Source organism: Dromiciops gliroides, chromosome 2, assembly GCF_019393635.1.
Source record: "Dromiciops gliroides isolate mDroGli1 chromosome 2, mDroGli1.pri, whole genome shotgun sequence".
Classification (NCBI taxonomy): Eukaryota; Metazoa; Chordata; class Mammalia; order Microbiotheria; family Microbiotheriidae; genus Dromiciops; species Dromiciops gliroides.
In genome coordinates, this window is record NC_057862.1 from 360095093 (window position 1) to 360121340 (window position 26248).

Below are 26248 nucleotides of genomic sequence, written 5' to 3' on the forward strand. Positions count from 1 at the left end.
TAAATGATGCAAAGAGCCTAATTTTACAAATCATGAAACAGATACTGGTTGTAGCTTGCCTAGAGAAAGGCATGCAGGTAATATTAGACAAGGGGACTCAGATCTTTGACTGTGAACTCAAGAAGCCTCAGTGGTTTCTTATTGCCTTTAGGATAACATACAAATTTCTCCTCACCCCCATGTTCTCTATGCTCAAGCCAAACTGGTCTGCTAGCTGTCCCCCTACATGTTCCACCTTTTGCTTCTGTGTAATGCTCTTCTCTCTCACCTCTGCTACCTGGAATATAAGGTTCTTGCAAAGGCCCAGCTCAAATGCTATAGCCTTCAAGAGGCCTTTCTTGATTTCCACCTGTTGTTACTATGCTTCCCACATCACTATATATTTTTTATTTACTTATCTTTCAACATGGATTTAGCCCATAGAATGGAAATGACCTGAAGGTAAGGACTGTGTCACTTTTGTATTTTTATTATCAGGGCCGGTATACTGCCTCCTGACTGGTCTGTAATGGCTTTGACTACCTGATTACAAGGCACCTTTAACAGTTCACCTAATCCCAACACAAGCAGCTTCACACAAAATCGCATGAAAAGTCAGTGATCTTACTGTGCATTGAGTATTTCTTCAACAAACATTTATCCAATGTTTATGTGCCTAGCTCTGAGCTAAACCCTTAGGACATAAAGGCAAAAATAGATTTTATCCACTGAGCTTTGTGTTTCTGTCCTACGAACTGCCTTTGTTCCATGGACAGGGCTTCTATAAAGTCCAAATGGAAAGTGGAACAGACTGATAAAAGTTCAGAACCCTGGAGTCCAGGCTCGAATCCCAGCTCCTCTATTCAGTAATAACCTTAGGTGTGTCATTTCCTCTCGAGCCTCGTTTCCTCTTCTTGAAAATGGGATATAATTAAACACTACATCATAGAACTATAAAAATAAATCAAGATGTCAACAATCAAAGTATTCAAAGCGGCTTCACCACAAAGCTGTGAAGTGGGTGGTTCAAGTATTACCTACGTATTACAGATGCAGAAAGCGGGACTGAGAGGTGAAGTTAATTTTGCGTGGTCACACTTCGTGGCCCTCACTCATATCTGTCTCTTGAGATTCAGTCCAATATTCTGTCCTAATATGCCATCCTGGGTGGCTAAGCAAGGTAGATCCTACTCTGTTGGGGATCCCTCTTGTAGGGTGACCTTGAGGAGTGTCCCATCTCCAGGAGAATTAAGGGAAGACAAAGGTACCGAAGCAGATGTTGGAACGTCCCCGTGGGAGCCTTTCAGGAGCCCTGCGCCCCTGACCCGTCTGCCCCTGACGTCACGAGGCGCTTTCACGCCCGCTTTGGGGCCCAGCCCCATAGCGGCACCCCACAACTTGCCCCATTTGGGGAGGAGAAAACACAAGTCGGGCCGTGCCACTTGCCCGCGTAGTGAGCGGACCACGGCTCCAAGTCCTGGGTGTTCCTGATGCGAAGGAAATGCGGGCACCTGCTCCCCACCCTCGTAGTCATCACAGCGGCCAGGTTGTCTCCTTCCTCCCATCCCGACAGATGGAGGGCCTGAACCCAGCCCTTTATCTCACAGACGGGGAAACAGGCAGACCTTCCCCAGGTCGCCACGCTGGGCGCGGGGCCGGGATCGGAGCCTGGGCCTTAGGCACCGCCTACGGCCCCTCAGCTCTCCTGGGGCGGCTTGTCACGCCCGCAGTGGCTCCCAGGGTGGGAGTGACGCCCTAGTCAGGAGCAGCCCAAAGTCTCCGCACCCCAGCCGGCAGAGAGTGCGCGCCTGTGGCGTCACGCCGAGAAGCTCGCGCCTGGGCTGCGCTTCCTGCTCTCGCTGGGCCAATCACTGACGGGGAAGTGGACGCTGAGAGCCCACTTTCCAGGGAAACTAACAAGCCATTGGCTAAAAAAGATGCCAGTCCTGAGCGTCTCCCTGTTTACGGGGTGGGGCTGCGCAGGCGCCGAAGGGGACCGTCTCTGCACTGGGTTGGGTGCCCCCGCCTCTGTTGTAGCCGTGGTGTTGTCGTTTCTGTCTGGAGGATGGTAAGTGCCCGACCCTGGAGGGAGGTAGCCCCAGCTCCAGGTTCTCTCATGGCCTACTGCTTCACGGCGAAGCCCTTCTCCATTCAGGAATTCCGTAGCACACGATTGGGTCTGGAGACTGAGGCTGACCGGGAGGCGGAGGGTGGGAACTAAAGCGCTTGGGCCCGAATGCCGGGGGGACCGGAAGTGACTGCCCCTCCCCGGCTCTGACTACTAGGGGATGAGCACTGCACTGGGATGCTTAGGCTGGGGAAGCGCGCTTTGCCAGGCCCAGCGTAGACCCCCCCCCCCGACACTCCAGGCTCCCCTTCTTCTGGGACTCCTCTCCTTGACTTCTCCCCGGGAGCCGCGAAGCATTTCGGAAGCGCAGTCATAAAATCCCAGGAAGGCTCCCGAGGGTCCTAGAGCATCGTCCATTGTCCACGAGACCTCCCGCGGCCCCGGCCCCCCCTACAGTCCCCACAGGCATTTCTTTCCTAGCATTCCTGAAGGGTGGTCACGGGGCCTTTGCTGAAATTAGCAGGTGCTTCCTAAATGCGTGTCTCACAGTTAAACTGAAATAACCCCAGGGACAGGGAACTCACCACCTCGAATTCTATTGTTGGAAAGTTAGGCTTGTTAAAAGTTCTTCCCGACACTGAGCTGAATGAAATCTGTCTCCTTCCTACTTATACCCCTTGGTGCTAGAAATCAAATCCCTCATCCCCATGACACACCTTAAGTTACCTGAAGGTAATCATCACGTTCTCTGGCTGAGTTTTCTCCAGACCAAACAGGCCTTTGACAGGCAATGGATTCCTTTGGCACGGTCCTCTCATTAAGCTCTTATAAGTTGTCACTGTCCTTCCTAATATTTGAAGCCCAAACATTCTACAGATGGCCTGATTAGATCCTGTTAGAAGAGCAGATCTGTCAACTCAAAAAAAACAAAACACAAACAAAAAAACAAAGGGGCAGCTAGGTGGCGCAGTGGATAGAGCACCGGTCCTGGAGTCAGGAGTACCTGAGTTCAAATCCAAACTCAGACACTTAACACTTACTAGTTGTGTGACCCTGGGCAAGTCACTTAACCCCAATTGCCTCACTAAAAAAAAAACAAACAAAAAAAAGATCTGTCACCTCTCTTGTATTGGGCAGTTTTCTTTTCCTACAGTAGAATGGCTGCTTTAGATCACTTTGGCTTTTTTAGTGGCCTTGTCATGCCATGGGCCCATTCACATGTGTAGTTCCTAGTCTTTTCTCACATAGTCATGTCTTCCCCATTCTGCAATTGTACCTGAGTGATGAGACTCCGTGGAATGCCATTGATTATGGCCAGGATGACAAGAAACCATGGATCAACATATTAGTTGTGCTTGTTCTCCTTTTGCCTCCACCCATTGCTAGAATATATTCACTTACTTGATTTTTTTGATACCATATAGTTATATCTGGAGTTACAGATACTCTTTTTTTTTTTTTTGGTAGGGCAATGAGGGTTAAGTGACTTGCTCAGGGTCACACAGCTAGTAAGTGTCAAGTGTCAGGCTGGATTTGAACTCGGATCCTCCTGAATCCAGAGCCACTGCACCACCTAGCTGCCCCATTACAGATACTCTTAAATCTACCTCACCAGTTCAAATGTTTACCCATTCTCTAGAAATTGGAGGTGCCAGGTCTTTTTACATTTGCAGAATTTGGCTTACCCAGCTTCCTTATCTTCTTGCGATTTCTCATCATGGATTTATTGGGTCATGGGTCTAATACCCAGCAGGAAATAACCAGATTATGAACGACTTCCCCAACACTAGCTCCTTGTAAGAAAGTGCTTCTCCATAAAAGACAAAGTCCAGCCTTAGGACCAAAAGGTTTTTCTTTGGAGCAAGCTCCCTCATTGACTTTACCTCTTTAGAGGGTTTTAGGTTTGACCTCTATTCTTTATCCTGTTTATAAATTCCTAAGTGTTTACTGTCACCACAGAACAAATATTCAGAGTCCTTGTCACACATTTCATGCATAAAGCTTTTTTTGATGTGTCATCTTCAGGTGCCAGTTAATTAAGTGCATTAAGTCCCTGAGTCTGTCCTCCCTTCCCTTGATGGAGATTTGCTTCCTCAAAGATGTTTTGAATTTTTTGTTTGGGCACCCGACTCTGAGGTTTCCAGTTGTTAAATGGTCCTGTTTTTCTTCCAGTTCTCATCAATAAGAGAGGACACATGCTACCCCCTTTCCCCCATGTTACTGTTGTTATATTTACATGAGTCTTTACAAAAAACTTCACAGGCATGAAGCTATTTTATATACACTGACTGTCTTATTTTATCTTTACAACATTATTTTCAGCCCATTTTACAGTTCAGAAAAGTGGGCTTAGAATGGTCTAAAATGACCTTTCCAATGTTCCACAACTAGTAGTTGAGGCAGGGCTCAAATCAAGCTTTTCTCACTCAAAATTTAGGACCCTTTGATAAGACCCAGCTTTACCTATATGCATATGAAGTCCTTCACGTGGTATGTATTGCTCAAATTGTCAATTGAACCAAAATCTGAAATTGGAAAGCTTGTATAAACAAAAGTTGAGAACCATCTTTACATGTAACAGGAAAAAAAATACTTTATTAGAAAAAGAAAAAAGAGGAAACAATAATTATATGATTTTTCCAGAGGGTGAAAGTAAAGGATTGTTGCTATGCCAAGTTCAGGGTACAGCTCTCTTGCTGGGCCTTAGCTCTGGAAAACAGGGTGTCTCCTATCTCTTGATTAAAATTAAGCTGCTATATTAGGGTTTGGAGCAAACGCAAAAAAGGTGAAAAGAAAGCAGGTCATCCCCAACTTGGAAGTAGACTAATAGATAATAAATTTTGAACTTATTATCCCACAAAAACAATGTTGTAAATGTTGCTTAGATTTCTGTTATTAGCCCATCATTTAGCTGAATCATAACACCAATAATACTGGGGGACCTAACCACTTTTCACTACCTTTTTCCCCCCAATAGAACAAGCTTTTCAAGGATAGGGACAATTTTTCATTTTCTCTTTGTATCCCAGAACCTAGCCCAGTGCCTTGCACACTGTAGGAGAAGGGAATAAATATTTATTAAACACCTACTCTGTCCAGACCCTGTGCTGAGACCTTAACAATTCTTATCTCATTTGATCCCCACAACAACCCTGGGAAGTAGGTGCTGGTAAGCTCTCCATTTTGTAGTTGAGGAAGCTGAGGTTTACAGAAGTCAAATAACTTGCCCAGGGTTGGTCGGACAGCCAGTAAGTGTCTGAGGTCAGATTTGAACCCAAGTCTTGATTCTAGGTCCAGTGCTCTGGACCACCATTGTAGAAACTTAAATGTTTTTTAAATTGAAATGGGGGGTGAGAACAGATTTCTTACAGCATGGAAAAATAATTTTTAAAAATTGAAATGGGGGGAAAAAACCAAAGGGGGCAGCTAGGTGGCACAGTGGATAAAGCACTGGCCTTGGATTCAGGAAGAGCTGAGTTCAGACACTTGACACTTACTAGCTGCATGACCCTGGGCAAGTCACTTAATCCCCATTGCCCTGCCAAAAGAAAAAAATTGAAATGGGGGAAATTGAATATGGGAAAAGATATTCTCAAGGGAAAAAAAAATAAATGACTTACTCCAATACAGCTCCAACAGTGGGTTTTGGGGGTCCCTGGTAAGCAGAGGGTATCCCAGGTATTTCCACGGGCACCAGGGAAGGGATGGAGAATCTGCTGTTTCTAGCTGATCTTTGATGAGGAGCTAAACTTTGAGCCTTGAATCAGAGCCCTAGGAAGTTGTTCTTATTTAAGGGAAGTCTTTCATAGCTAAAGTATCCAAATGACATGGGCATTAAGTATCCTTTGCCCCATGGGCAAGAGGTATTTGGAGGGAAGAGTAAGAACTAGAAGAAATAGCATCATTCTGCCCATCCTTGTCATGCATGTTAAGAAGTGTTCCCCCCCCCAAAAAAAAAAATAACAGGGGCAGCTAGATGGCGAGGTGGATAGAGCACCAGCCCTGGAGTCAGGAGGACCTGAGTTCAGATCTGGCCTCAGACACTTAACACTTACTAGCTGTGTGACCCTACTCAAGTCACTTAACCCCAATTGCCTCACCAAAAAAAAAAAAAGAAGAAGTGTCCCCACTTGGGGGCAGCTAAGTGGCACAGGGGATAAAGCACTGGCCCTGGATTCAGGAGGACCTGAGTTCAAATTCGGCCTCAGATACTTGATACTTACTAGTGGTGTGACCCTGGCCAAGTCACTTAACCCTCATTACCCCGCAAAAAAAAAATAAATAAAAATCAAGAAGTATCCCCACTAATATGAAGCAGACCTGTTTCCGGATGATGATGATGCATTAAGACACTGTAATAATAATCATGGCCTAATTTGTATTAGGCTTGAACAAATTCTACCATAACAAAGTTCGGTGGTTATGATGGGAGGAGTCAACTGGAGTGGAAACTATAATAAGATCCAAGGAACTGCTACAATGACCCCAGGGCTAACAATTCCTGGGGAAATTTGAGGAGTCAGGGAACTGGGTGTAACCTTGGGGTGCCCAAGGTGCCCAAGTGAAATCTGACCTCAGACACTTACTGGCTGTCCGACCAACCCTGGGCAATAGGTGCCCAAGTGAACTTGGAAACTATTCCTGATCTTGTTTTTTCTCTCTCTTTTCCGCCCCCAGGCTGAGGTGGAAGAAACCCTAAAACGAATTCAGAGCCAGAAGGGAGTTCAAGGGATCATTGTTGTCAATGCCGAAGGTACTTAACCTCCCTCTCTGACCCCCTCGGAGGGCTGCCATTCCTTACAGTTATTGACACATTGTCATACTCGTGATCTTATTTTATCCTTATGACAGCCCTGCAAAGGGGGCCACAGCTTCTTAATTCTTTTTTTACAGAACAGGAGACTGAGGCTCAGAGGCAAGGGAGTGTGGTGAACAGAGCCTGAACCCAAGCTCCAGCCCTGGGTCTCTGGGATCCAGGGCAAGTTACTCCACTCCCTGAAAATGTTTCCTTATCTATTAAATGATGGAATTGTAGCAGATGATCTCTAATGCCCCTTCTAGTGTTGACCTTGATGTTCTTTATTTTCCCCATGTGCCAGGATTGTCCCAAACCAGTTAGAAACCCCCTGCGCTCCAGGTTCCTGAAGGACATTCCCAGGAAAGAGGGAGAAGGCAGAATACTCGAGAGGAAACTGTCGCTCCATGTCTTGGCATTCAAGCTTCTTTAGAACCCTGGAGCCTAGCATACAGCTGTTGTTTCAGTGAGGGCTTATCTGTGATGAAAAAGTAACTTCCGGGGCAGCTAGGTGGCACAGTGGATAGAGCACCAGCCCTGGAGTCAGGAGGACCTGAGTTCAAATCTGGCCTCAGACACTTAACACTTACTAGCTGTGTGACCCTGGGCAAGTCACTTAACCCCAATTGCCTCACTAAAAAAAAAAAAGTAACTTCAACATTGAACATTCACCTACATATTGACTCTTGTAGAATTAAAGAATATTACATTGCAGACTCTTTGATGACAAGGCTATCTCTCCTGTGAAACAGCAGGGGAAACATGGGCCGTGCATAAGCCAAAGAGTGATACGGGAGACACTGGCCAAACTGAACTCATTCCATGTAAACCTTGAGCTCTGGGTATCATCTGCCCCCCCAGCATCAGGCACAGGGCATTGCAGGGTAGGGAATAAACGCTTAGCGAATGTTCCAGTGGTTAGGATTCTTGCTCATTCAGTCCAATCCCTTGTTGTACAGAAGATTGAACCAAAGCTTGGTGAAGGATGATTGACTTGTCTGTAGTCACACAGTGAGACTCCCATTTCCTGAGCCAGTGCAAGGCTCTTTCCAGCACGTCCTGCCACTTATGATCATGATGCAACATTAGTGGATGAAACTCTCCTATGGTCTGAATTCTCACAGGATGAGAAGGAGAGAGGATCGTTGGGGAGGAGCATATGAATAATGAGTTTGAATTTCCAGGCTGCACAAAAATCAAGGCACCTCCAAGCACATCTTGGTGGGGGTGAAAACATACCAACCAGGTGGTTTGCATCTGAATCTACCCTCTCATGTCAGGAACTTTGAACTGCCTAAGATCACCCTCTTGGTTGAGAGACTACTTGTTCATTCAGGTCTTTGAACTGCTTTGGATCGGGCCACAAAACATTTCCAGAACTACTGCCAAAAGCGTGGGCAGTTTGAGTGGCTCAGCTCTGACAAATCCTGGGACAACATTGATAAATATGTCAGATCATTTCCTTCAGCCCTCCAAAAAGATAGAGCTAGGGGGGCAGCTCGATGGCACAGCAGATAGAGCACTGGCCCTGGATTCAAGAGGACCTGAGTTCAAATCCAGCCTCAGATACTTGACACTTACTAGCTGTGTGACCCTGGGCAAATCACATAACCCTCATTGCCTAGCAAAAAAAAAAAAGAATAAATATGAAACACAAAAGCATAGATAACCTATTGAACCTATTGGTTCTCTCTTCTTTTGAACTCTTAGGGTTTTTTCCACATTTTGCTGCTGCTGCTGCTGTTTCCTGGAATCTTCATAGTCAATGTCCGTGTTGTCATTCTTCTCTTTGTCACTTCATGGGTTCTTCCTGTATCTCTTCTTTTTTAAAAACATTTATTTATTTATTTTTTGTTTTTTGTTTTGTTGTTTTGTTGTTTTGTTTTTTGCGAAGCAGTGAGAGTTAAGTGACTTGCCCGGGGTCACACAGCTAGTAAATTCCAAGTGTATGAGGTCGGACTTGAACTCAGGTCTTCCTGAATCCAAGGCCACTGCTTTATCCACTGTGCCGCCATCTAGCTGCCCCTCTTCCTGTATCTCTTCTGTCCCTTCTTATGGTGCAGCTAGACCCTACTACTGATCATATGCTACAATTTGTTAAGCCAGACTCCAACCATTTAACACATGGTTGGTTCCAGGTTTTTTGAGGTGACTTACTTCAGGGAGCTTTTTGTCTCCAAAACTGGGACAAAAGGCTCTTCTAAAAGAAAGGGGCTCATTTAAAAGATAATCCTCATTGGACTCTAGGTGAGTCCAATAAATAAATAAATAGGTGACCCTGCTTATATCATAAAACTCTCAAAATTAGAAAGATTAGTCTCTCATGTTATTGTATATGTTTTATTGTATTGTAATCACAAATGGCCATTTCTGTAAGTCATAGCGATGGGGAGAAGAAGCAGAAGGGCTTGTGTTGATTTTTCTCTCCCTTCACCTGTCTTTGGCCCAGGCATTCCAATCAAAAGCACCATGGACAACTCCACCACCATGCAGTATGCCAACCTGATGCACAGCTTCATCCTGAAGGCTCGGGGCACTGTGCGAGACATTGACCCCCAGAATGATCTCACATTCCTTCGCATTCGCTCCAAGAAAAATGAAATCATGGTTGCCCCAGGTAAGAGTCTTATTGCCTGAATCTTAGAGCAGATCTCAAGATTTCATTGGGCAACTCAGAAGGAAACTTCCTTTGGTGACACCATGGGGCACAGTATACAGGAATTAGAGAACCCTTAGAGATGATGCTGTTGCACCTCATCATTGCATAGATGGAGAAACTGAGGATCAGGGAATGTTCAGTGTCTTATCCAAGGTAACCCAGGGAATTTGGGGCAGTCAGAACTAGAATTCAGGTCTCATGACTCCCACTGGAGTGCTACTCTCCCTTATACCACACAGCCTCTTTTTAACCAAAGTACTTCTCCAGAGCTGATATTCATCTGTTCGTATTACCAAGGAAATGGCTACTTCTCGATGTAAGAATCTGCTTAGGGTTAGCAGCAACAGACACTCACCTGCATTCTAGATTGAATCTCTTTTCCATCAGAATAAGGAAACTATCAATGTTAATTTACACCAGTGGTGTCCATTTCAAATAGAAATTAACATAATCTATGTTGTATTGTATTTTTATTAATTTTGTTAAACATTTCCCACAACATCTTAATCTGGTTGGAGTTTCAAGTTGGATACCTCTGGTCTACACTGCTAATAAGTGAGTCACAAGCCAGATCAGTGTAACAAGTATTTTGCATCAACACTAACAAATAGTTTACTTTGAAGTACCTATTAAGTGTGACATTTTAAAAGTTCTAGAGACTTGGTTTCTGTTTAATTAATCATTTTATTAATAGTGTAGTATATTATTAATAAAAAGGGATGGCGATTTGCACAACTCTCTTAGACCAAAGATAAATCAAGGCCATGAGCTCAAAGTTCATATGCCCTTGGAAGAGTGGGTGTTTTTGAGGGTGGCAATCAACTCTGATTGATTAACAAATAATGAGGTGGATTTATTCTAATGACGGGAAGGGAGAATATGATTTTGATTGTGTCTCTCTTACTCCCAGACCACCCCCAGCCTCAGGGAATCTAGGCAAAGGATCTAATGTCCCCCACTCAAGCCTGAGCAGAACACAGTGGGTGAAATGAAGTTCACCTTTGATTAAATTCCTTGTTAGGTTGAGTGGGGTAACAATACCTAGACTGAGGAGAATGTTAATCCTATCTACTATCATCAGACCTGTCCTTCAGAGACTGAGCAGCAAAATGAAGACGTTAGAGAGAGGGAGGAACTCTGGCTCTGCCCAAATCATTGGTTGTTAATAATCATTTCGCTCAGAAGTACAGAATCAGGAACAAGAACTATATTTCAGTCAATCAGCATGAATTTATTAAGCATCAGTTCTGTATTCTGCACTATAACAGGGTTGCTAGAGACACCATGGTGCACAGAAGTGACAGTCCCTTTCCTGGAGAGAACAAGTACACAGGAAGTCTGTCCAGGATATGCACCAAGCAAATACAAAGGATAAGTTCACGGGCAGGAGGGCTGACCTGGGACAGATTCAGCTTGTCCCTGTGCCGGAATTTGGAGGAAGAGACCGAGTTGTTTAAGCCTGAGATCCCATTACATGCTGTCTTCCTTTCAACAAACTTTTAGTAAAGATTTACTATATGATGGTCCCTGGGTTCAGCACTGGAGATGCCGACAAAGATAAATGAGACCCTGGCCTTTGCCTTTAAGGAACTTAACAGTGCAGAGCTTGTGACCAGTTTGTCCTCTCCTGTGGCACAAAGGATGTCTGCATTTTCTTCTAACCACCCCCCCCCCCACACACACACATTCCTGCCCCCAGTCTGGGCAAGTGGCTACTTCCAGAGTGGTGTTTTTCAAACCAGAATTTGAGTTTCCCTACTCTTTAATCTATAACTTAGACAAAGGCAAAAATAGCATCCTTATCAAATTGGCAGACGACACAAATCTAGTGTAGGGGTGAACAGCTCATGTATTGGATGTCAGACAGGATTTTAAAAGGTAGTGATGGGTTAGAATGATGAGCTGAAGTGAATAATAAGAATTTTAATAGGGATAAATGTCAGGTCTGACACTTGGATTTTAAAACTTAACCTCACTAGTACAAGATGGAGGGGGCAGCTAGGTGGTGCAGTGGATAGAGCATCTGCCCTAGATTCAGGAGGACCCGAGTTCAGATATCAGACAATTGACACTTGCTAGCTGTGTGACCCTGGGCAAGTCACTTAACCCTCATTGCCCCACCATAAAAACCCAAAACATATGCAAGTACAAGATGGAGGGAGGCTTGGTAAGACACAGTGTTTCATATGAAAAAAAAATCTGAGGCTTTTAGTGGACCACAAGCTTGATATATGAGTCCTACGATGATATGGTATCCAATGAGGCTAAGCCATGTTAGTCTCAGTAAAGAGAGGGGTCACATTCAGGAATAAAGCAGCAAGGGTCCTGCCATCACTCAGTTCCCAGGTGAAGAGGAAAGTAGTAGATTCCCCCTTGCTGGAGGTTTTGAGCAAAGGCTAAATTGACTTACCTCTGCTGTAGAGGGAATTATTTTTGAGGTGTGGGCTGGCCTGGCCTGGATGAGCCATGAGGTACCTTCTCATTCTGACTTTATAATTCCATTACTTCTGTGAAACTGAGGCTTAGGGAAAGCAAAGTACTTGTCCAAGACCAAGCGATAGATTTGTGGCCTGGTGGGAGTTGGGAATCAGTCTGTAACCTGTGTCTTTTCTTCTTTTTGCAGATAAAGATTATTTCCTGATTGTGATCCAAAATCCAACAGAATAATTCGCAACATTAATTTTTTTCCTTTAATTTAATTGTCTCCCTGAAAGAAAGCATTACTGTTAATTCTCTCTCACCACTGAATGGCATGTGGAAAACAAAAGGATGATGGATTTGGATTGGATTCGAACAGATCATGTGACCCTGGGCGTGGCCCAGATTGATTTTCTTAACCTTTTATCCACCTTGAATCTTCCAGGCTGCAACTGGAACCTTCAGCTATCAGGAAGAAAGCCCTTCGAGACAAGCTTAATGGCCTGGGCTGGTGCTGGCCCTTAAGGCCTGAACTACCCTCTGGCTAGGCCCCTCCCTTTCCCAGTCTGGGCTCTGGGCTTCTGGTTTTAATTTTGTTGCTATTTTGAAAGGCTGTCTAACTAAAAATAACTGTAACGATTGTTCTTTTGTTGTATCTTTAAATGCCCTGTTGGGAAGTCTCTTCCTGAGTTATTGCGGGTATGGGGGTGGGGGTCTGGAGCCTGGATCTGTGAGGACAAGGGTGGCAGCAGGGGATAGAGTGAAAAGAAAAGAATGTTGGGGTCAGAGGACCTGAGTTCTTTGGTTTTTGGGGGTTTTTTGCACAGGGCAATGAGGATTAAGTGACTTGCCCAGGGTCACACAGCTAGTAAGTGTCAAGTGTCTGAGGCCGGATTTGAACTCAGGTCCTCCTGCATCCAGTGCCAGTGCTTTATCCACTGTGCCACCTAGCTGCCCCCAACCTGAGTTCTTTGTAGTCTTGGGCAAGTCACTTCCCTTCTCCTAAGCTCAGTTTTTTCTGTAAAATAAGAGTTGGCCTTGGTAACCTTCAAGAGCACTTCACCTCTAAATCTATGATCCTATGACCTGATGGAGGAGCCAGAGCCTGTGAATTAAATGGCAGCTGGGGGAGGGTGTGGCCTCTCCAGAGGATTTGAAGGGGACACCCTTCAGATGGACAGGTCCTGGTGTGAATGTGAAACCATCCATCTCCATCTTGCAGCCACACTCAGTGGGGCCCCACAGACACTGCTCTTGTTCTAGCACTGTTTGAGGCTGACCAGGTTCCACAGGCCCATAGTAGAGCAGAGGAGGGTCCTTCAAGGGGCTTGGGAACTGGCCCAGAAAGATCAGGGGAGCCCAAAGGGGTGGCCCAAGGACCAGGAGGGAAGCCTGTGGAAGAAGCATGTTCAGCACCACTCACCCCAACTTAGCAGAGACCTTTATGTGAGCATTTCTGCTGTACTTTTCCATATTCAGGACAAAGGTCCAGAAAATGAACTGATGTGGTGAGACCCTAGGGGAATTCCCTACAAAGAAAGATTCCTTTGGGTCCCTGAGATACTATTGACCAATTAAAGGGTTACTCACTGAGCACTTAACTGTGTGGAAGCCAGTGTTGCATCATGCACAGTAACCCGTAAGGAAAACCTGGATTCAGGTCCAGCCTCATACATACCAGACTGTGTGACCTGGGTAACTTCTCACTGCTCCAGAAAACAGACTGGAGATGACTGAGATGCTAATTATTTCTTACCAGGAGATACCTACACTTCGGAAAACCACAGGTGCAGAGCCCTGTGGGGAGGAGTTCTGGGGGGAGGCTCAAAGACATTGAGGATTCCAGCAACTCAGCAGTTAAGTTTGCTCAGTGCAGAAAAGTGCCTTGGAAAGGAATAGGATGGTTTGTGAGGCTCGCTGAAGGACTTATGGTCAAGGTAACCTTTGAGTTGAAACTTGAAGAAAACCAGGTGGTGGAGGAAGGCATTCCAGGTTTAATGTAGGTTGGACTCTGTAGAGGACCCTAAATTCCAGGCAGAGTAAGGATTGTGCATTTTGTCCCAGGGCAGCAAGGAGCTGTTGAAGGCTTTTGAGCAGGAGGGATAGCTAGCCTCTGACGGTTGGGTGGGAAGAGACTAGGTAAGGGGGGACCACTTTGAGGCTCTTTTGTAGAGAAAGTGACATTTTCTGAAGATTTTCAGCAACAAGGGTTTAATTTATTAAAAGGGGTTTACCAGAGACAGCTTATTTTCCCTCTCTCAGTAACGTCACATGAAATAAGGTGTTTGTGTGGCATGAGGATACAAACACCACCTTTGACTAACAACTGTCATGTGAGTGCCAACACCAGCTCCCTGGGCATCTGGTGTGGCAGAAGTAGAGGATGATAGGCCCAGGCAACCTTGGGACCTGGCATACAGTGGGTGATTTCCTGCCTTCATAAAAGGGCCCAGGTCCATGCTCTGGCACTGTGGGTAGGGTGGCTTTGTGATGGCCCCTTGAGCCCTTCCTTTGCCTCCCCCAGTGGGACATCTTGTGATTCAGTTGAAACGTGAACATAGGAGAGTTCCCTGGACACCGTAACAGCCTCCCTTCCATTCTCCTCCACTGAAAAGTATCCACACATTTTTTGAGTTTCATAACAGAAATAAGGCCCTGCCTCAGATGAGAACATAGGCCAAGCTCCCTGCGTGCCCAAGTGGCACTCTAGGACTGCTGGGGTTGTCACTATATAGGCCTGCTGGAGAAACTTTATTATCATCCCAGGGTCTTAAATTCAGAGACCCAGCAGGCCTTTGTATGCCAGCAAGACAGGAGCCTCTCTTTAAATTGCTTCCTTCAAAGTTGGTTATCAACTTTATGCTTACATTCTTTGCAAACACTTGGCTAATTCCTAGTCAACAGAAAAAATTCTATTTGTTAGGCCCCTACTGTGTGCAGAATACTATGAGGCACTGAACAGAAGCCAGGACTGACATCCCTACCATAAGCCACAAGAGGAAGAGACACTAAAGAATCCTAGAATCAGAAAAGCTGCTTTTACAAAGAAAACCAAAGTCCTCAGAAGTAGGACCAGGATTTAGACTGGGGCTTCCTGCATGCCATTCTGTTGTGTAAAGCCATTTACTAGAGTAGCATTCCTCTCATAACCATGCCTCCTTTCAGCATTTTGTGAGGAAGACCAAGAATATGTTTTCCTTCCCAAATCTCCTACCTAGTTTTTGTGAGGCAAGAAGGGAATTGAAGGAGCATCCACTGGCTGGGTTGATGGGGAAGAGTTAATCCCTAGTCGGTCCTATTCAGCTTCTCAGGTTTTCTTCTCTCCTTCACACTTCCCTCCTCACCCCCTCAGCCCTTTGGGGGATACAGAATCTGCTTGGTAGCCTTTCCCCTAAGACCATATGTTATTTAAATGAGCCCAATTATGAATTTTATATTTAAAACATTTTCCCATCAAAATCATCTCATTCACTCCCTCTTCCTGTCACAAACACTGCCAAGGGTTAGAACCAGGTTTTTGGTTTTTTTAAAGTATTAATGAATTTAAGGGAGGGGACAGGGGTGCTGCTACATGTGATGTTCAGGTGAGGGGTCGTTCTGCAAACAGGTGCAATGAACACTTCTAGGCGTAAGGGACATTGCTGCTTCAATCCTGAGCCCCCACCAGGGAAACCAGCAAGAATAATATGCCAACCTAAGCTGGAAGAGACCTTACAGATCATATGGTCCAACTCCCGTATTTCACAGGTGGGAAAACTGAGGCCCAGAAAAAGTCCTGTGATTGACCCAACGTGAGTTGGGAGTGAGGTGTATTGGAAAACGCCAGAAGACGTGGTTTCCCACTGAGCGACCGTGTGTCACGGGGCAGGGCCCTGGCATCTCGACATCTGCTTCCTCTCTTGCACTATAGAGCCCCCCCAACTCTAAGTCCTGACCTATCACTGAGAGACCTGTACGATCCCCTGGAAAACATGATACTTTTTCTTGAAACGTGGGCTGAGTCTTCTGGAGAGGGAAAGGCCGGAGGAGCCCGGGGGGGGGGGGGTCGCTGGGCAAATGGAGATCAAGGGCGCAGCGTATCCCCCGCCTGCCGCGGGACAGAGCCAGCACTAGCGTGGAAGGCTGAGGGAGCACGTCTGACTTCAGACCTTGTCCACACCGCCGTCGGTTCTGCTGGGGGTTGAAGGCCCGAGCACGCCCCGAGAGTCCCTGCTTGGCAACGTGGGCCCGGAGTTGGGACCAAGGAGAGGGGGAGGGGGGAACAGGCGTGGCATGTGACATCACTGGCAATAGCAGAAATGTGCTGCTATCTGTTGTCATGGCAGCGACCAGGAAGGGGGCGTCTTCTTGGGAGCTCCGCCTCCTCAGTTGTCCATTCCCGGCCGGAGCCGCCTTTGCGTCACAGGGTCAGTGGGCGGATGGGGCGGCTTTTTCGTCGGCCCAATGGCAGGGCAGGGCCAGCCTCCCCTTTAAGGAATGTTGTGAAGTGACGTCACCGAACCGAGTTACCATCTCCTCCGGGCAGCAGCTGCTCGGGTTTGAGGACCAGAACGAGCCCGAACGCGCACGAGAGAGAACCCGGAGCAGCAGCGGCGACACCCTGATCCCTGACCCTAAACTTCCCACCCTACCCCACCCCTGCCCGACCGAGGATCCCGGCGCGATGCCCTCCGACCGGCCTTTCAAGCAGCGGCGAAGCTTCGGTGAGGCCCGGGCGGGGTGGGGGTGGGGGCCTGGAAGGATTCGATCGGACCCTGCTCGGCGTCCCGGGACCGGCTGGGGTGGGAAGCCTCCGGCTGGTGATGTCATGGGCATGCGTGGCGTCACGCAAATACCTATAGGGTACTGCTCTTCTATTGCGGGAGCTCGGGGGCTGGGCGGGCGGGGGAAAAGGGGGGGTAGGGTTGCCTTCTGAACTCGCCCTCCCCCCCCTCCCCGTTTGCCCTTTAAGGGGTGTGGGGGTGGAGACAGCCGAGGCCCCTCCCCCGCAGCCTTGGCGTGTTTACTCTGAGTGTCCGGAGCGGGGGAGGGGGCTGGCTCTGCGCCTGGAGAGAGCTGGAGCCGCGTCCGAGGGGCTCGGGGTCCTGGCCCCCACCCTGGGCTGGGCGTCGGAAGCTGCCTTTCCCCACCCAGGCAAGGGGAGCCCTGGACCCCTGCCTAGATCGTCTGAGTCTGTGCATGAGGTTTGGGTGGGTGGGGAAAAGGTCTTTTAGGTAGCCCGTGTCTCTCGTTTCGGGGCACGTATCGGGGTGTGTGGGGGGCGGTGTGCATGCGGGGGTTTCGCCTGAGGTGAGGGGGCGGGTGCCGACGGTCGTTGGGGATCCCAGGGGCTGGGTCCAGGTCGGGATACCGAAGCCTGGGACAGGGACATGTGGGTGGGAGGTCGGGTCACCCCGGAAGCCGCCGCCTCCTTGTTTACACTTCGTGGCTCCCAGTGTCCAGGGAGCCTGGAAGCGGCTGCTGCAGTGAGGGAGGCTCTCCCCGGACCCGGGCCCCCGGGCCAGAGCCTCACTGCCGCCTCTCTTTCCAGCCGACAGATGCAAGGAAGTGCAGCAGATCCGCGAGCAGCACCCCAGTAAGATCCCGGTGAGTGCCGGGGGCTGGGCCACCTCCTAATGCCTGGGGCTCACGCCCTGCGCCCTGCCTTCTCTAACCCATACTTCTTCGTGTAGGTGATCATCGAGCGATACAAAGGGGAAAAACAGCTGCCTGTCCTGGACAAGACCAAGTTCCTTGTCCCTGATCATGTCAACATGAGTGAATTAGTGAAGATCATCCGGTGAGTGAGCCACAGTTGCCCCACCCCCACCATCCACCCACCTCCCATTGGCCAGGGCTGGAAAAAGTCCAACTCGGGGCAGTGCTGCGTGAGTCGGCTGCAGGACAGTCCAGCTATGAAATCTAATGTCATTCCAGGCCTCATTAATAGAGGCAGTGTCCACGATGAAAGGGGGTAGGTGGGTTAGGTTGTTCCCTGGCCTGGTCAGCTGACATCTAGAATAGGGCAGTCAATTCTGGGAACGTGTTTAAGAAGGGTCATTGAGAAACTCCAACAAATCCAGAGGAGAGTGTCTAGGATGGAAAGGAATTAGAATTCATGCTTTGAGGCATGCTTAAGGGAACCAAGTTCATGTATAGCTTGTAGAAGTTGGGGAAGACATGATAGCTAGCTTCAAATATTTGAAGAGCTGCAAGGTGGAAGAGGAGTTAGCCCTGGGCCTCAGAGGGTGGATGTTGGAGTGAGGGTGTAGAAGGAATCATAGGCAGAAGCTGGATCAACAGAAACTTTGTAAAATCCCAAACTAGCCAGTAAAAGGCAGCACTTACTCTGGGCCCTTAAACAAGGTGGATGGATGGATGGGTGGATGGATGACTTTGGGAGGAGCTGGGCAATGGGGGTTAAGTGACTTGCCCAAGGTCACACAGCTATTAAGTGTCAAGCGTCTGAGGGTTGATTTGAACTCAGGTCCTCCTGAACCCAGGGTCAGTGCTTTATCCACTGAGCCACCTAGCTGCCCCCCATGGATGGCTTTTTTCTTAGAGATGTCGTCAGGGAGATTCATACATGGGGAAAGGGGTTGGACAAGAGAGCTCAGATATTCTTTCCAACTCAAATGTCAGGGCTCTGCTGGGAGTTGGGTTTGGGGGGTGTCTTGTTGCACTTCCAATGGACTGCCCCCAATTCCCCTCTCCTCTATGCAGTCGAAGACTCCAACTTAACCCAACTCAGGCCTTCTTCCTGCTGGTGAACCAGCACAGCATGGTCAGCGTCTCCACACCCATCTCAGAGATCTATGAGCAGGAAAAGGATGAAGATGGCTTCCTCTACATGGTTTATGCCTCCCAGGAGACCTTTGGCTACTGAGCAAAAAGGGGCAGGGAAGTATCCTGCCCCTGGGAAGATAGCAGCTGGGGAGGGGGGCAGCCCAGTCCCCTACTCCAGAACTATAAAGCTGCCTCTGACTACCCCCTCTCTGGGCCCCTTCCCCAGGACCCAAAGCAGGAGTGGTTGGTTTAGATCAATGCCAAACTAAGGACTTTGCCCACCCAGGGCTGGAACAGAACAGAGGACAATCCTGTGTCAACAAGGAATTTTCATTTATCCCAACTCTGTACACATATCAACTCTCGGTGCTACCCCCAAATGCCTTGGGGGCTGCTCTGTCTGTCTGTGTGTCTGTGGGTGGGGGATGAGAATATAGACATAGAGCTGTCTGTGGCTGCCCCCTCCCGGTTCTGAAGGTGTCCCCTGTTTAACGTAGGGGAGGGGGTGGGCACCAGTGGCCTGGGCCCTGCCTTGGCTCTGGTCTTTTTTTGTTTTTTTTTTTAGGTACCCGTCCCTCCCGTCTTTATTGCATGCAGTTTGGACCCGTCCTGTGCTGGCAGCCACTCCAAGGACTGAGCTTTCCCCTTGAGACCACAACACCCTGCCTGCTGTCCCTTCCACATTATGTACCACAGTGTCCTGGAGCACCAGCCTACTTGAGCTACCAGGACTCTGTATAAATAAAGAGAAATCCAAGTGCTACCCAGCCCTGGGCCAGTGTTCCCTCTCTGCCTCCACAGCAGCACAGCCTGCTCCTTCTGGACACTAAATGCAAACAAAACGCTGCCCCTTCCCCTCTCCAGAGCTAGCTATAGGCAATGAGTGACTGAGCCAGCTTCTTCCTAGCCCGAGACTGGGAACTTTCACCAGGCCTTTCTCTGTCGCCTGCATCCCTTGGTGGGTATCCATATGTCTCTTCTGCCTGGGTTTTTAGACAATGAAGAACCATTTACACGTCCAAATTTGTGTCCTTACCTTAGAACCAGCACTCCTGCTTACCCTCAAACAGGCCCTTCTACCTCCTCCAGTAATCGGTCTTAGCGTGGATGGGCCTGTGGGTTCCAAAGCACCTTCCAGAGCATGTGTGGAACATAAGCATCCTCCCTGGACTCGGGGCAAGGGCTCTCCCAAGAGAGACACATGCCCGTGCACATAATGTTCTGTAAATTAAGTCTTATACACATGCATAAGGGGGTGATTCTTAACCTCTTTACTCGCCCCCCCCCCAAAAAAAAAGTGGGGATGCTGGGGAGGAACCTTTTCGGTGCTGCCCAACAGGCTCTGGTATCTTTCCCCGACACTTAGTCCTGGGGTCCAGGGTCTCTGGCACAACAGCCAGATTTACCATTCCAGCTCCAAGGGCAGAGAAGGCCATTGGAGCAGAGGCATCAGTGCCCCAGGTCTGTACCTCACTTGTGAACACCCCAGCTTGACTTTGCCCCCATCCCCTTTTTCATTTCCACAAACAACCAGTATTCACTATGAAAAAAGACATTTATTTCAGCATCAACAACACACCAAGGCTCTGCCTGACTTAGGTTCAAAGGGAAAGGGGCTGTCCAGGCTCAAGGGCAAGGGAAGGATATGTAGGAATTCAGATTTTGGCCTGGGAGATTAAAGGGCAGGGGGAGGGGGGGTTATTAGGAATACTTGGCCTGGGAGAATAAAGACTGGGGTAAACTTGTACCTTGCTAAGGTGGACAAGGGATAATCTACGTAAAGCAAGGGAGACAAAATGGGGTTTAGGACTTGGGGGGGGGGGGGAAGACCTGCTGAAACCATGATTTCCAGGGAGAAGAAACAGAACTCACCCAAGGCCCTCCACTGCTTCCCAAAGAGGAAGGGCCCAAGGCAGACTCAGCCATTCCCCAATCAGGGACTACTACTCATCCTCCATGCTGAAGGCTTCACTTATAGATTTTTCACTTATAGATGTTTTCCTTTTTGAGTTCCATGGATCCAGGTCTGTGCAGTGGAAGGCATCATGAGCTCCTCCTGAGCCCTCCCCAAAGTAGGGCCAAGATGAAGGGAGAGAGGAGGGGGCGACACAAACAGCACACAGCCCACCCTCAGTTCTCCCAGCGTGGTCTCAGAGGAGTCCATCTCCAGCAGGGCCAGCTGCCACCTCACTACTTGAGCACCAGCATGGCCTCAGTCCCATCCTGGCGCTTCAGGTGGAGGCCGTGGGTGAGGTAGTACTCCCGCCGCAGGAAGGCGTAGAAGTAATCTGAGATGAACAGGATCTGGGGGGCGGAAAGGGCAATGAAAGAATTCACATGCTTCCCCAAACCCACCCTTATGACTTCTATAAGAAAGGACCTAAAATGAATCCCAAATCACGGCCTGTAATGGGGCTGGTGAGCCATGAAAGAAGGGAGTAATGGGACCATGCACGTTTAATAAGCAACTATTTCTTAAATAAGAGTGATTTCCTTCCAAATCTTGTGTAAAACTTATTTCTAGGGAGCAGCTAGGTGGCACAGTGGATAAAGCACTGGCCTTGGATTCAGGAGGACCTGAGTTCAAATTTGACCTCAGGCACTTGACACTTACTAGCTGTGTGACCTTGGGCAAGTCACTTAACCCTCACTGCCCTACAAAAACACCCCCAAAAATACATTTCTACAATGTTTTAAAGTTTGCAAAAAGCCTTCCTCGCCACAGCTGTATTAGCCCCATTTTATGGATGAAGAAACTGAGAAGCTCAGTGAGAAGTAACTTCCCCAACATCCTACAGCTATTACATGGTAGAACTAGGTCTTCAACTTTCCATTACAATTAGGAAGGAAGGTTACCTTATCCTGGAAAGGTTGTCAATGCAGAAGCCAAAAGTAAGCAGTTTCTCTTAGAGACCATACTGAGACATCTTGATCTGCTTCCATGGAGAGCCTGCCCTCCACTTGCCAGAAGGGAAAGACAAGTAGAAGGCAAAGAGACCAGGCTGGGCCTGTGCTGTGGCCATAAGGCTCTGCCAGCCACTCCCTTCATCCAGGACTCTGCCAAAACTCTTCACGTTCCCTCCATCTAACTGCTTAAAAGCAACAGCTTCAAGGCACCTCTCAGACTTAAGGGCAGGAGAGGGCAGCCCCTTGGCCAACCAGCCAGAGAAGGCTGTTCCAAGGAATTTTCCCAATCAAGCAGTAAGGCCATGACTAGAAGCCAACCATCCTGTGTCCATAGCCCAGTGCCCTTTCCACTGTGATCCAAATGAACCTACTGCCCACTTCATTCCACTTACAACACCTGGCTGCCTGAGACTCCTCAGGACTTCTCCAGATTGGTCATCTCACAGGAACAGAGAAAAGCTGTGAGCACCATGAGAACAGCACAGGTGGTAGAGGAAGATGGGGGACTAGAGTTCTAGGAGGACTCAGGAATCTGTCTCTAGGAGAAAACCCAAGCACAAATGTGACCAGTTTCTCAGGCCTTCTGGTATTCCATATGAGCCATAGGGAAAAGAGAATGGGCCAGGGAGGCTGGTGGAAAGGCCACGGTGATGTGATAGAGAAGGCCCGGGAAGGCTCCCCACAAGAGTTAACTCTGCTCTGAAAATCTTCCCCACACCCTCCACCAGGCAGCCCTTGGCCCCTTTGTCCTAAAGAGGTCAGGAGGAAGCTGATTCTTTCGTTTCTGAGAAAGCAGATCTCCCCCAGCTGTGACCTGACACCCATAGCTGGCAGTCTTGGTACTGTGAAAGGAGGATGAGATGGGAAATAAAGGGACACAAGCAGCTGCACTGGACAGGGGCTATGGCTGGACAATGCAACAGAATGAAAAGGATGGCCGGCCCAAGGATCCTACTCTGGACTGCTGAGAGGAACAGCACCTCTCTCCACAGGAAGCCACACCCTGGTCCCAACTGTGGCATCCTTGGAAGACATCTGACGGGCAGGTGGGACTAAAATAAAAAGCAAAGCTATGCACCCACAGCATGCTGGGCACTGGTGGAAATGAAGACAAATAAGACACAATCCCTGCTCTCATGAAGCTGACTCTCAAAGAGAAGCTTCCACAACATGAAGAAGGTGGGGTGGAGGAATCCCTGGTTGGATCTAACCAAGCCCCAGCTAATTTAATTTGTCTGCCACCATATATAAACTAGCAATGTTCTTGCCATAAAAATAAAGTGAATATGCTTTGTTATTTGTTGTATTAACTGATTTAAGTTTTGTATTCCTTTTCCTTTAACTTAAAGGAGCATAAACTTGAGGTCAGATTGACAAGCAATGAGTCACAAAATTCATTAGACCTTGTGACCCCTTGTCTCCATTGCTGACTCTATTTCAAAAAAATAAAAGAAAAAAAGGATCTGTCTGTACAAAAATATTCAAAGATGTTCTATTTGTAATAGCAACACACACATATAACCAACAAACAGCTGAATACATTATGGGATGTTACTGTAATAGATTCCTAGTCAAAGGATTTGAACAAGTTTTCAAAAGAAAAAAATATGCAATCTAACAACAAACATGAAAAATTTCTCCTCATACCTAATAAAGGAAATGCAAAATTAAAAACTCTTAAGATATAACCTCACACCTATCAATTGGCAAGGATGATAAAAGACAAAAATATGAAATGAATCAAATTGAATACTGAAGGGGCTTCAGGAAGACAGGCACAGTAAAGCAGTAGTGGTAGAACTGTTGTGAAAATCAGTTTGGAGTACAAAAAAAGTTACTACTATTCATATCAATCACTCTCACTACTATGCATATACATGGAGCAGTGACAGAAAGAAAAGTCTTTCTTACATACAACAAAAATAATTGCAGCAGAACTTTTCATATCAGCAAAACACTGCAAACAAGCAAGTGATCATTGCCTGGGCAATAGCAAAACCAATGGGGGCATGAATATAACGGAATATTATTTACTGTAAGGAACCATGAATTTGAGAAATTTGGAGTCAAATAAGATTTATATGGACTAATGCAGAATGAAGAAATCAGATCCAGAAAAAATTATACACTCATGACTACAATAATGTTAATGCAGGTAATACTAAAAGACAGGAATTAAGATCTAATGAAATGACAAATATTGGTTCCAGATGACTAATATTGGAAAATACTTTTTTTCTTTTCTTGGTAAAAATATAGTGGTGTAGAATGTTATATATTCTGTTAAAGGCAGTTTCTATACCAGACAATTTTGCTTAAATGTATTTTAATTCTTTTTTTGGCGTGGTGCGGGGCAATGAGGGTTAAGTGACTTGCCCAGGGTCACACAGCTATTAAGTGTCAAGTGTCTGAATCCGCATTTGAACTCAGGTTCTCCTGAATCCAGGGCCAGTGCTTTATCCACTGCGCCACCTAGCTGCACCCCCCTTTTTTAAATTCTCTTTTTTTTTTTTTTTTGCTTAAATATATTTTAGAGGTTGCATGTATGAGTGTGAGTACACTCTAAGAAGGAATAGGTAGGAATGGGGATGTAAAAAACAAAATGCAAAAGTAAAAATATTCAAAATGATGTAATACAATATAATAATGCCCCAAAATGGAAGGAAATATGGAGGAATCTATAGAATGGCAGCGTAAAATTAGGAGAACCAGAGCTATGCACATATTAACTCCAACTACATTCTGGAAAATAATGAAAGTCAAGCCAAAGGTGGTAGAATTTTAGAAAAGTCTAAAAGAGGACACAGAACAAAAGCATCTTATTTATTTGTCTGTTATTAATTCTTTTGTGTCTGCCTTAACAGCTTAGGGATTTGGGTAAGATTTTGCCTCTAGTTTTGTTTGATTTGTTAACAGTTATTAAACTTACAATTAAAAAGTTCATAAAGTAGATGAACTGAACATTTCATTTTTTGGTTTTGTTTTGTTTTTGTTTTTTTACAGGGCAATGAGGGTTAAGTGACTTGCCCAAGGACACACAGCTAGTAAGTGACAAGTGTCTGAGAGGCTGGATTTGAACTCAGGTCTTCCTGAATCCAGGGCCGGTGCTTTATCCACTGTGCCACCTAGCTGCCCCCCATTTCATTTTTGTGTGTGTGTGTGAGGCAATTGGAGTCAAGTGACTTGCCTAGGGTCATACAGCCAGCAAGTGTCAAGTGTCTGAGGCCGCATCCGAACTCAGGACCTCCTGCCTCCGGGGCTGGTGCTCTATCCACTGCGCCATCTAGCTGCCCCTCCATTTCATATTTTTAAAATAAAATTAAATGAAGTTGCTTTTTACTTATATGTAGTCCTTGATTAGTTTTTATGTCTGATGGGTCAATAATTCAATAGAAGAAAAAAAATTCTTACTCCAACATTAGAAAGGTCATATTTTCCTCTGAGAACTAGTCTGTGGAGTTAAAAGGGAAACTGTTCCCTATTTCACATGTGATTTTATAAATTCCTTGTGCTATTAAGTGTGCATCCCCAGCCACAGGACTGGCAAATAGTTGGTTTTCTATAGCTAAGAAACAGTTCCTGCCTGGCTTCAGAGTCTGTAAGGATTTTTGTTCAGCTGAGTTACTCCCATTCTCTGGCTGCTGCACCCCCTGGGGAGGGCCTCCTACTTTCCTGTGCTACCCCTCAACAGATTCTGAAAAAAAAGCTTCTTCACTGCCATACAGTGGTAATTATCAAATAATTAGTACCACGTGCAGGGAGATGCTTAATAAATGCTTCTGAGGACCGCCTGAATCATGCATGTACATGGTATTCTACCTAGTACACAAAGAATTCTTCCTACAGAAGAATGAAGCCACTTCAACTGCACTCTCATTTTTAAAAAAATCTTTAATTCAGGTGACTTGTCTATTTTCATCTTGTATGATGATTCAGCATACAAATATATGAAATCCATGCTGGAGCCAACACAATTTTAAAGGCAACCAGAAACCAATTTTTTTTTTTAAGTGAGGCAATTGGGGTTAAGCGACTTGCCCAGGGTCACACAGCTAGTACGTGTTAAGTGTCTGAGGCTGGATTTGAACTCAGGTCCTCCTGAATCCAGGGCCGGTGTTTTATCTACTACACCAACTAGCTGCCCCTAGAAACCAATTTTTAAAGGTACCTCAAAGATGATTCCAAAAAATTGGAAAAGATCAGCTCATACCCTCACCAAAAAAAGGGAGGCAAACAAAAGACTGGCATGTACTGGTCCTTATGTTTCTTTTTTCATTGTTATAAAAATCTTTACAAGGATGGTATATGTGTATGTTAAGGGCATCAATAAAACTACAAGAAGCAAACAGGATTTCGTAAACAATTTTCTCCTGAAGATTCCAGACACATAATTGACTGAGAGGGATGGAGAATACATGATTTTTTTTCTTCATTGTTTGGATTTCAAAAAAAGCACTTGACTCAATACAGCCAAATTCATCTTAAAAGGATGTCTTTTAACTGGGGGTTGTCTATACCATGGAATCCTAAAAATCACACAAGGGTTCAAGCAGATGCAATCACAGAAAGACTTTGTTCAAAGATGTGCTGATTATCAACATCAAGTAAGGCAGCAAACAAGGAGACATATATGCTCAGTGTTTCAACACTGTCATGG

General features: G+C 46.6%; 3 protein-coding genes across 4 annotated transcripts in view; 2 read left to right on the plus strand and 1 right to left on the minus strand.

Moving 5' to 3' along the window:
* Nucleotides 1-1898: 1898 nt before the first annotated feature.
* On the plus strand, nucleotides 1899-12559 carry DYNLRB1 (dynein light chain roadblock-type 1). The gene is made up of 4 exons (XM_043989996.1): nucleotides 1899-2047; nucleotides 6725-6800; nucleotides 9292-9459; nucleotides 12125-12559. The coding sequence occupies exons 1-4, from the start codon at nucleotides 2045-2047 to the stop codon at nucleotides 12166-12168; spliced, it is 291 nt and encodes a 96-aa protein (XP_043845931.1). The 5' UTR covers nucleotides 1899-2044; the 3' UTR covers nucleotides 12169-12559.
* Nucleotides 12560-16396: 3837 nt separating this feature from the next.
* Nucleotides 16397-19451, plus strand: MAP1LC3A (microtubule associated protein 1 light chain 3 alpha). The gene is made up of 4 exons (XM_043982765.1): nucleotides 16397-16622; nucleotides 17450-17505; nucleotides 17592-17698; nucleotides 18622-19451. The coding sequence occupies exons 1-4, from the start codon at nucleotides 16583-16585 to the stop codon at nucleotides 18782-18784; spliced, it is 366 nt and encodes a 121-aa protein (XP_043838700.1). The 5' UTR covers nucleotides 16397-16582; the 3' UTR covers nucleotides 18785-19451.
* A 1221-nt stretch (nucleotides 19452-20672) lies between these two features.
* The window catches only part of PIGU (phosphatidylinositol glycan anchor biosynthesis class U), a 101264-nt gene continuing 95688 nt past the window's right edge, over nucleotides 20673-26248 (minus strand). For both annotated transcript variants that reach the window (XM_043982763.1, XM_043982764.1), the window contains one exon: nucleotides 20673-20988. In XM_043982763.1, coding sequence (XP_043838698.1) covers nucleotides 20875-20988 — 114 coding nt within the window. In that variant the 3' untranslated portion in view covers nucleotides 20673-20874. The remainder of the gene's footprint in view (nucleotides 20989-26248) is intronic.

Coding starts and splice junctions, on each gene's coding strand:
- MAP1LC3A (XM_043982765.1), top strand. CDS start 16,583: ATGCCCTCCGACCGGCCTTTCAAGCAGCGGCGAAGCTTCG. Junction 16,623..17,449: donor CAAGCAGCGGCGAAGCTTCG/GTGAGGCCCGGG, acceptor CTCTCTTTCCAG/CCGACAGATGCAAGGAAGTG. Junction 17,506..17,591: donor AGCACCCCAGTAAGATCCCG/GTGAGTGCCGGG, acceptor TTCTTCGTGTAG/GTGATCATCGAGCGATACAA.
- DYNLRB1 (XM_043989996.1), top strand. Junction 6,801..9,291: donor CATTGTTGTCAATGCCGAAG/GTACTTAACCTC, acceptor TCTTTGGCCCAG/GCATTCCAATCAAAAGCACC. Junction 9,460..12,124: donor TGAAATCATGGTTGCCCCAG/GTAAGAGTCTTA, acceptor TTCTTTTTGCAG/ATAAAGATTATTTCCTGATT.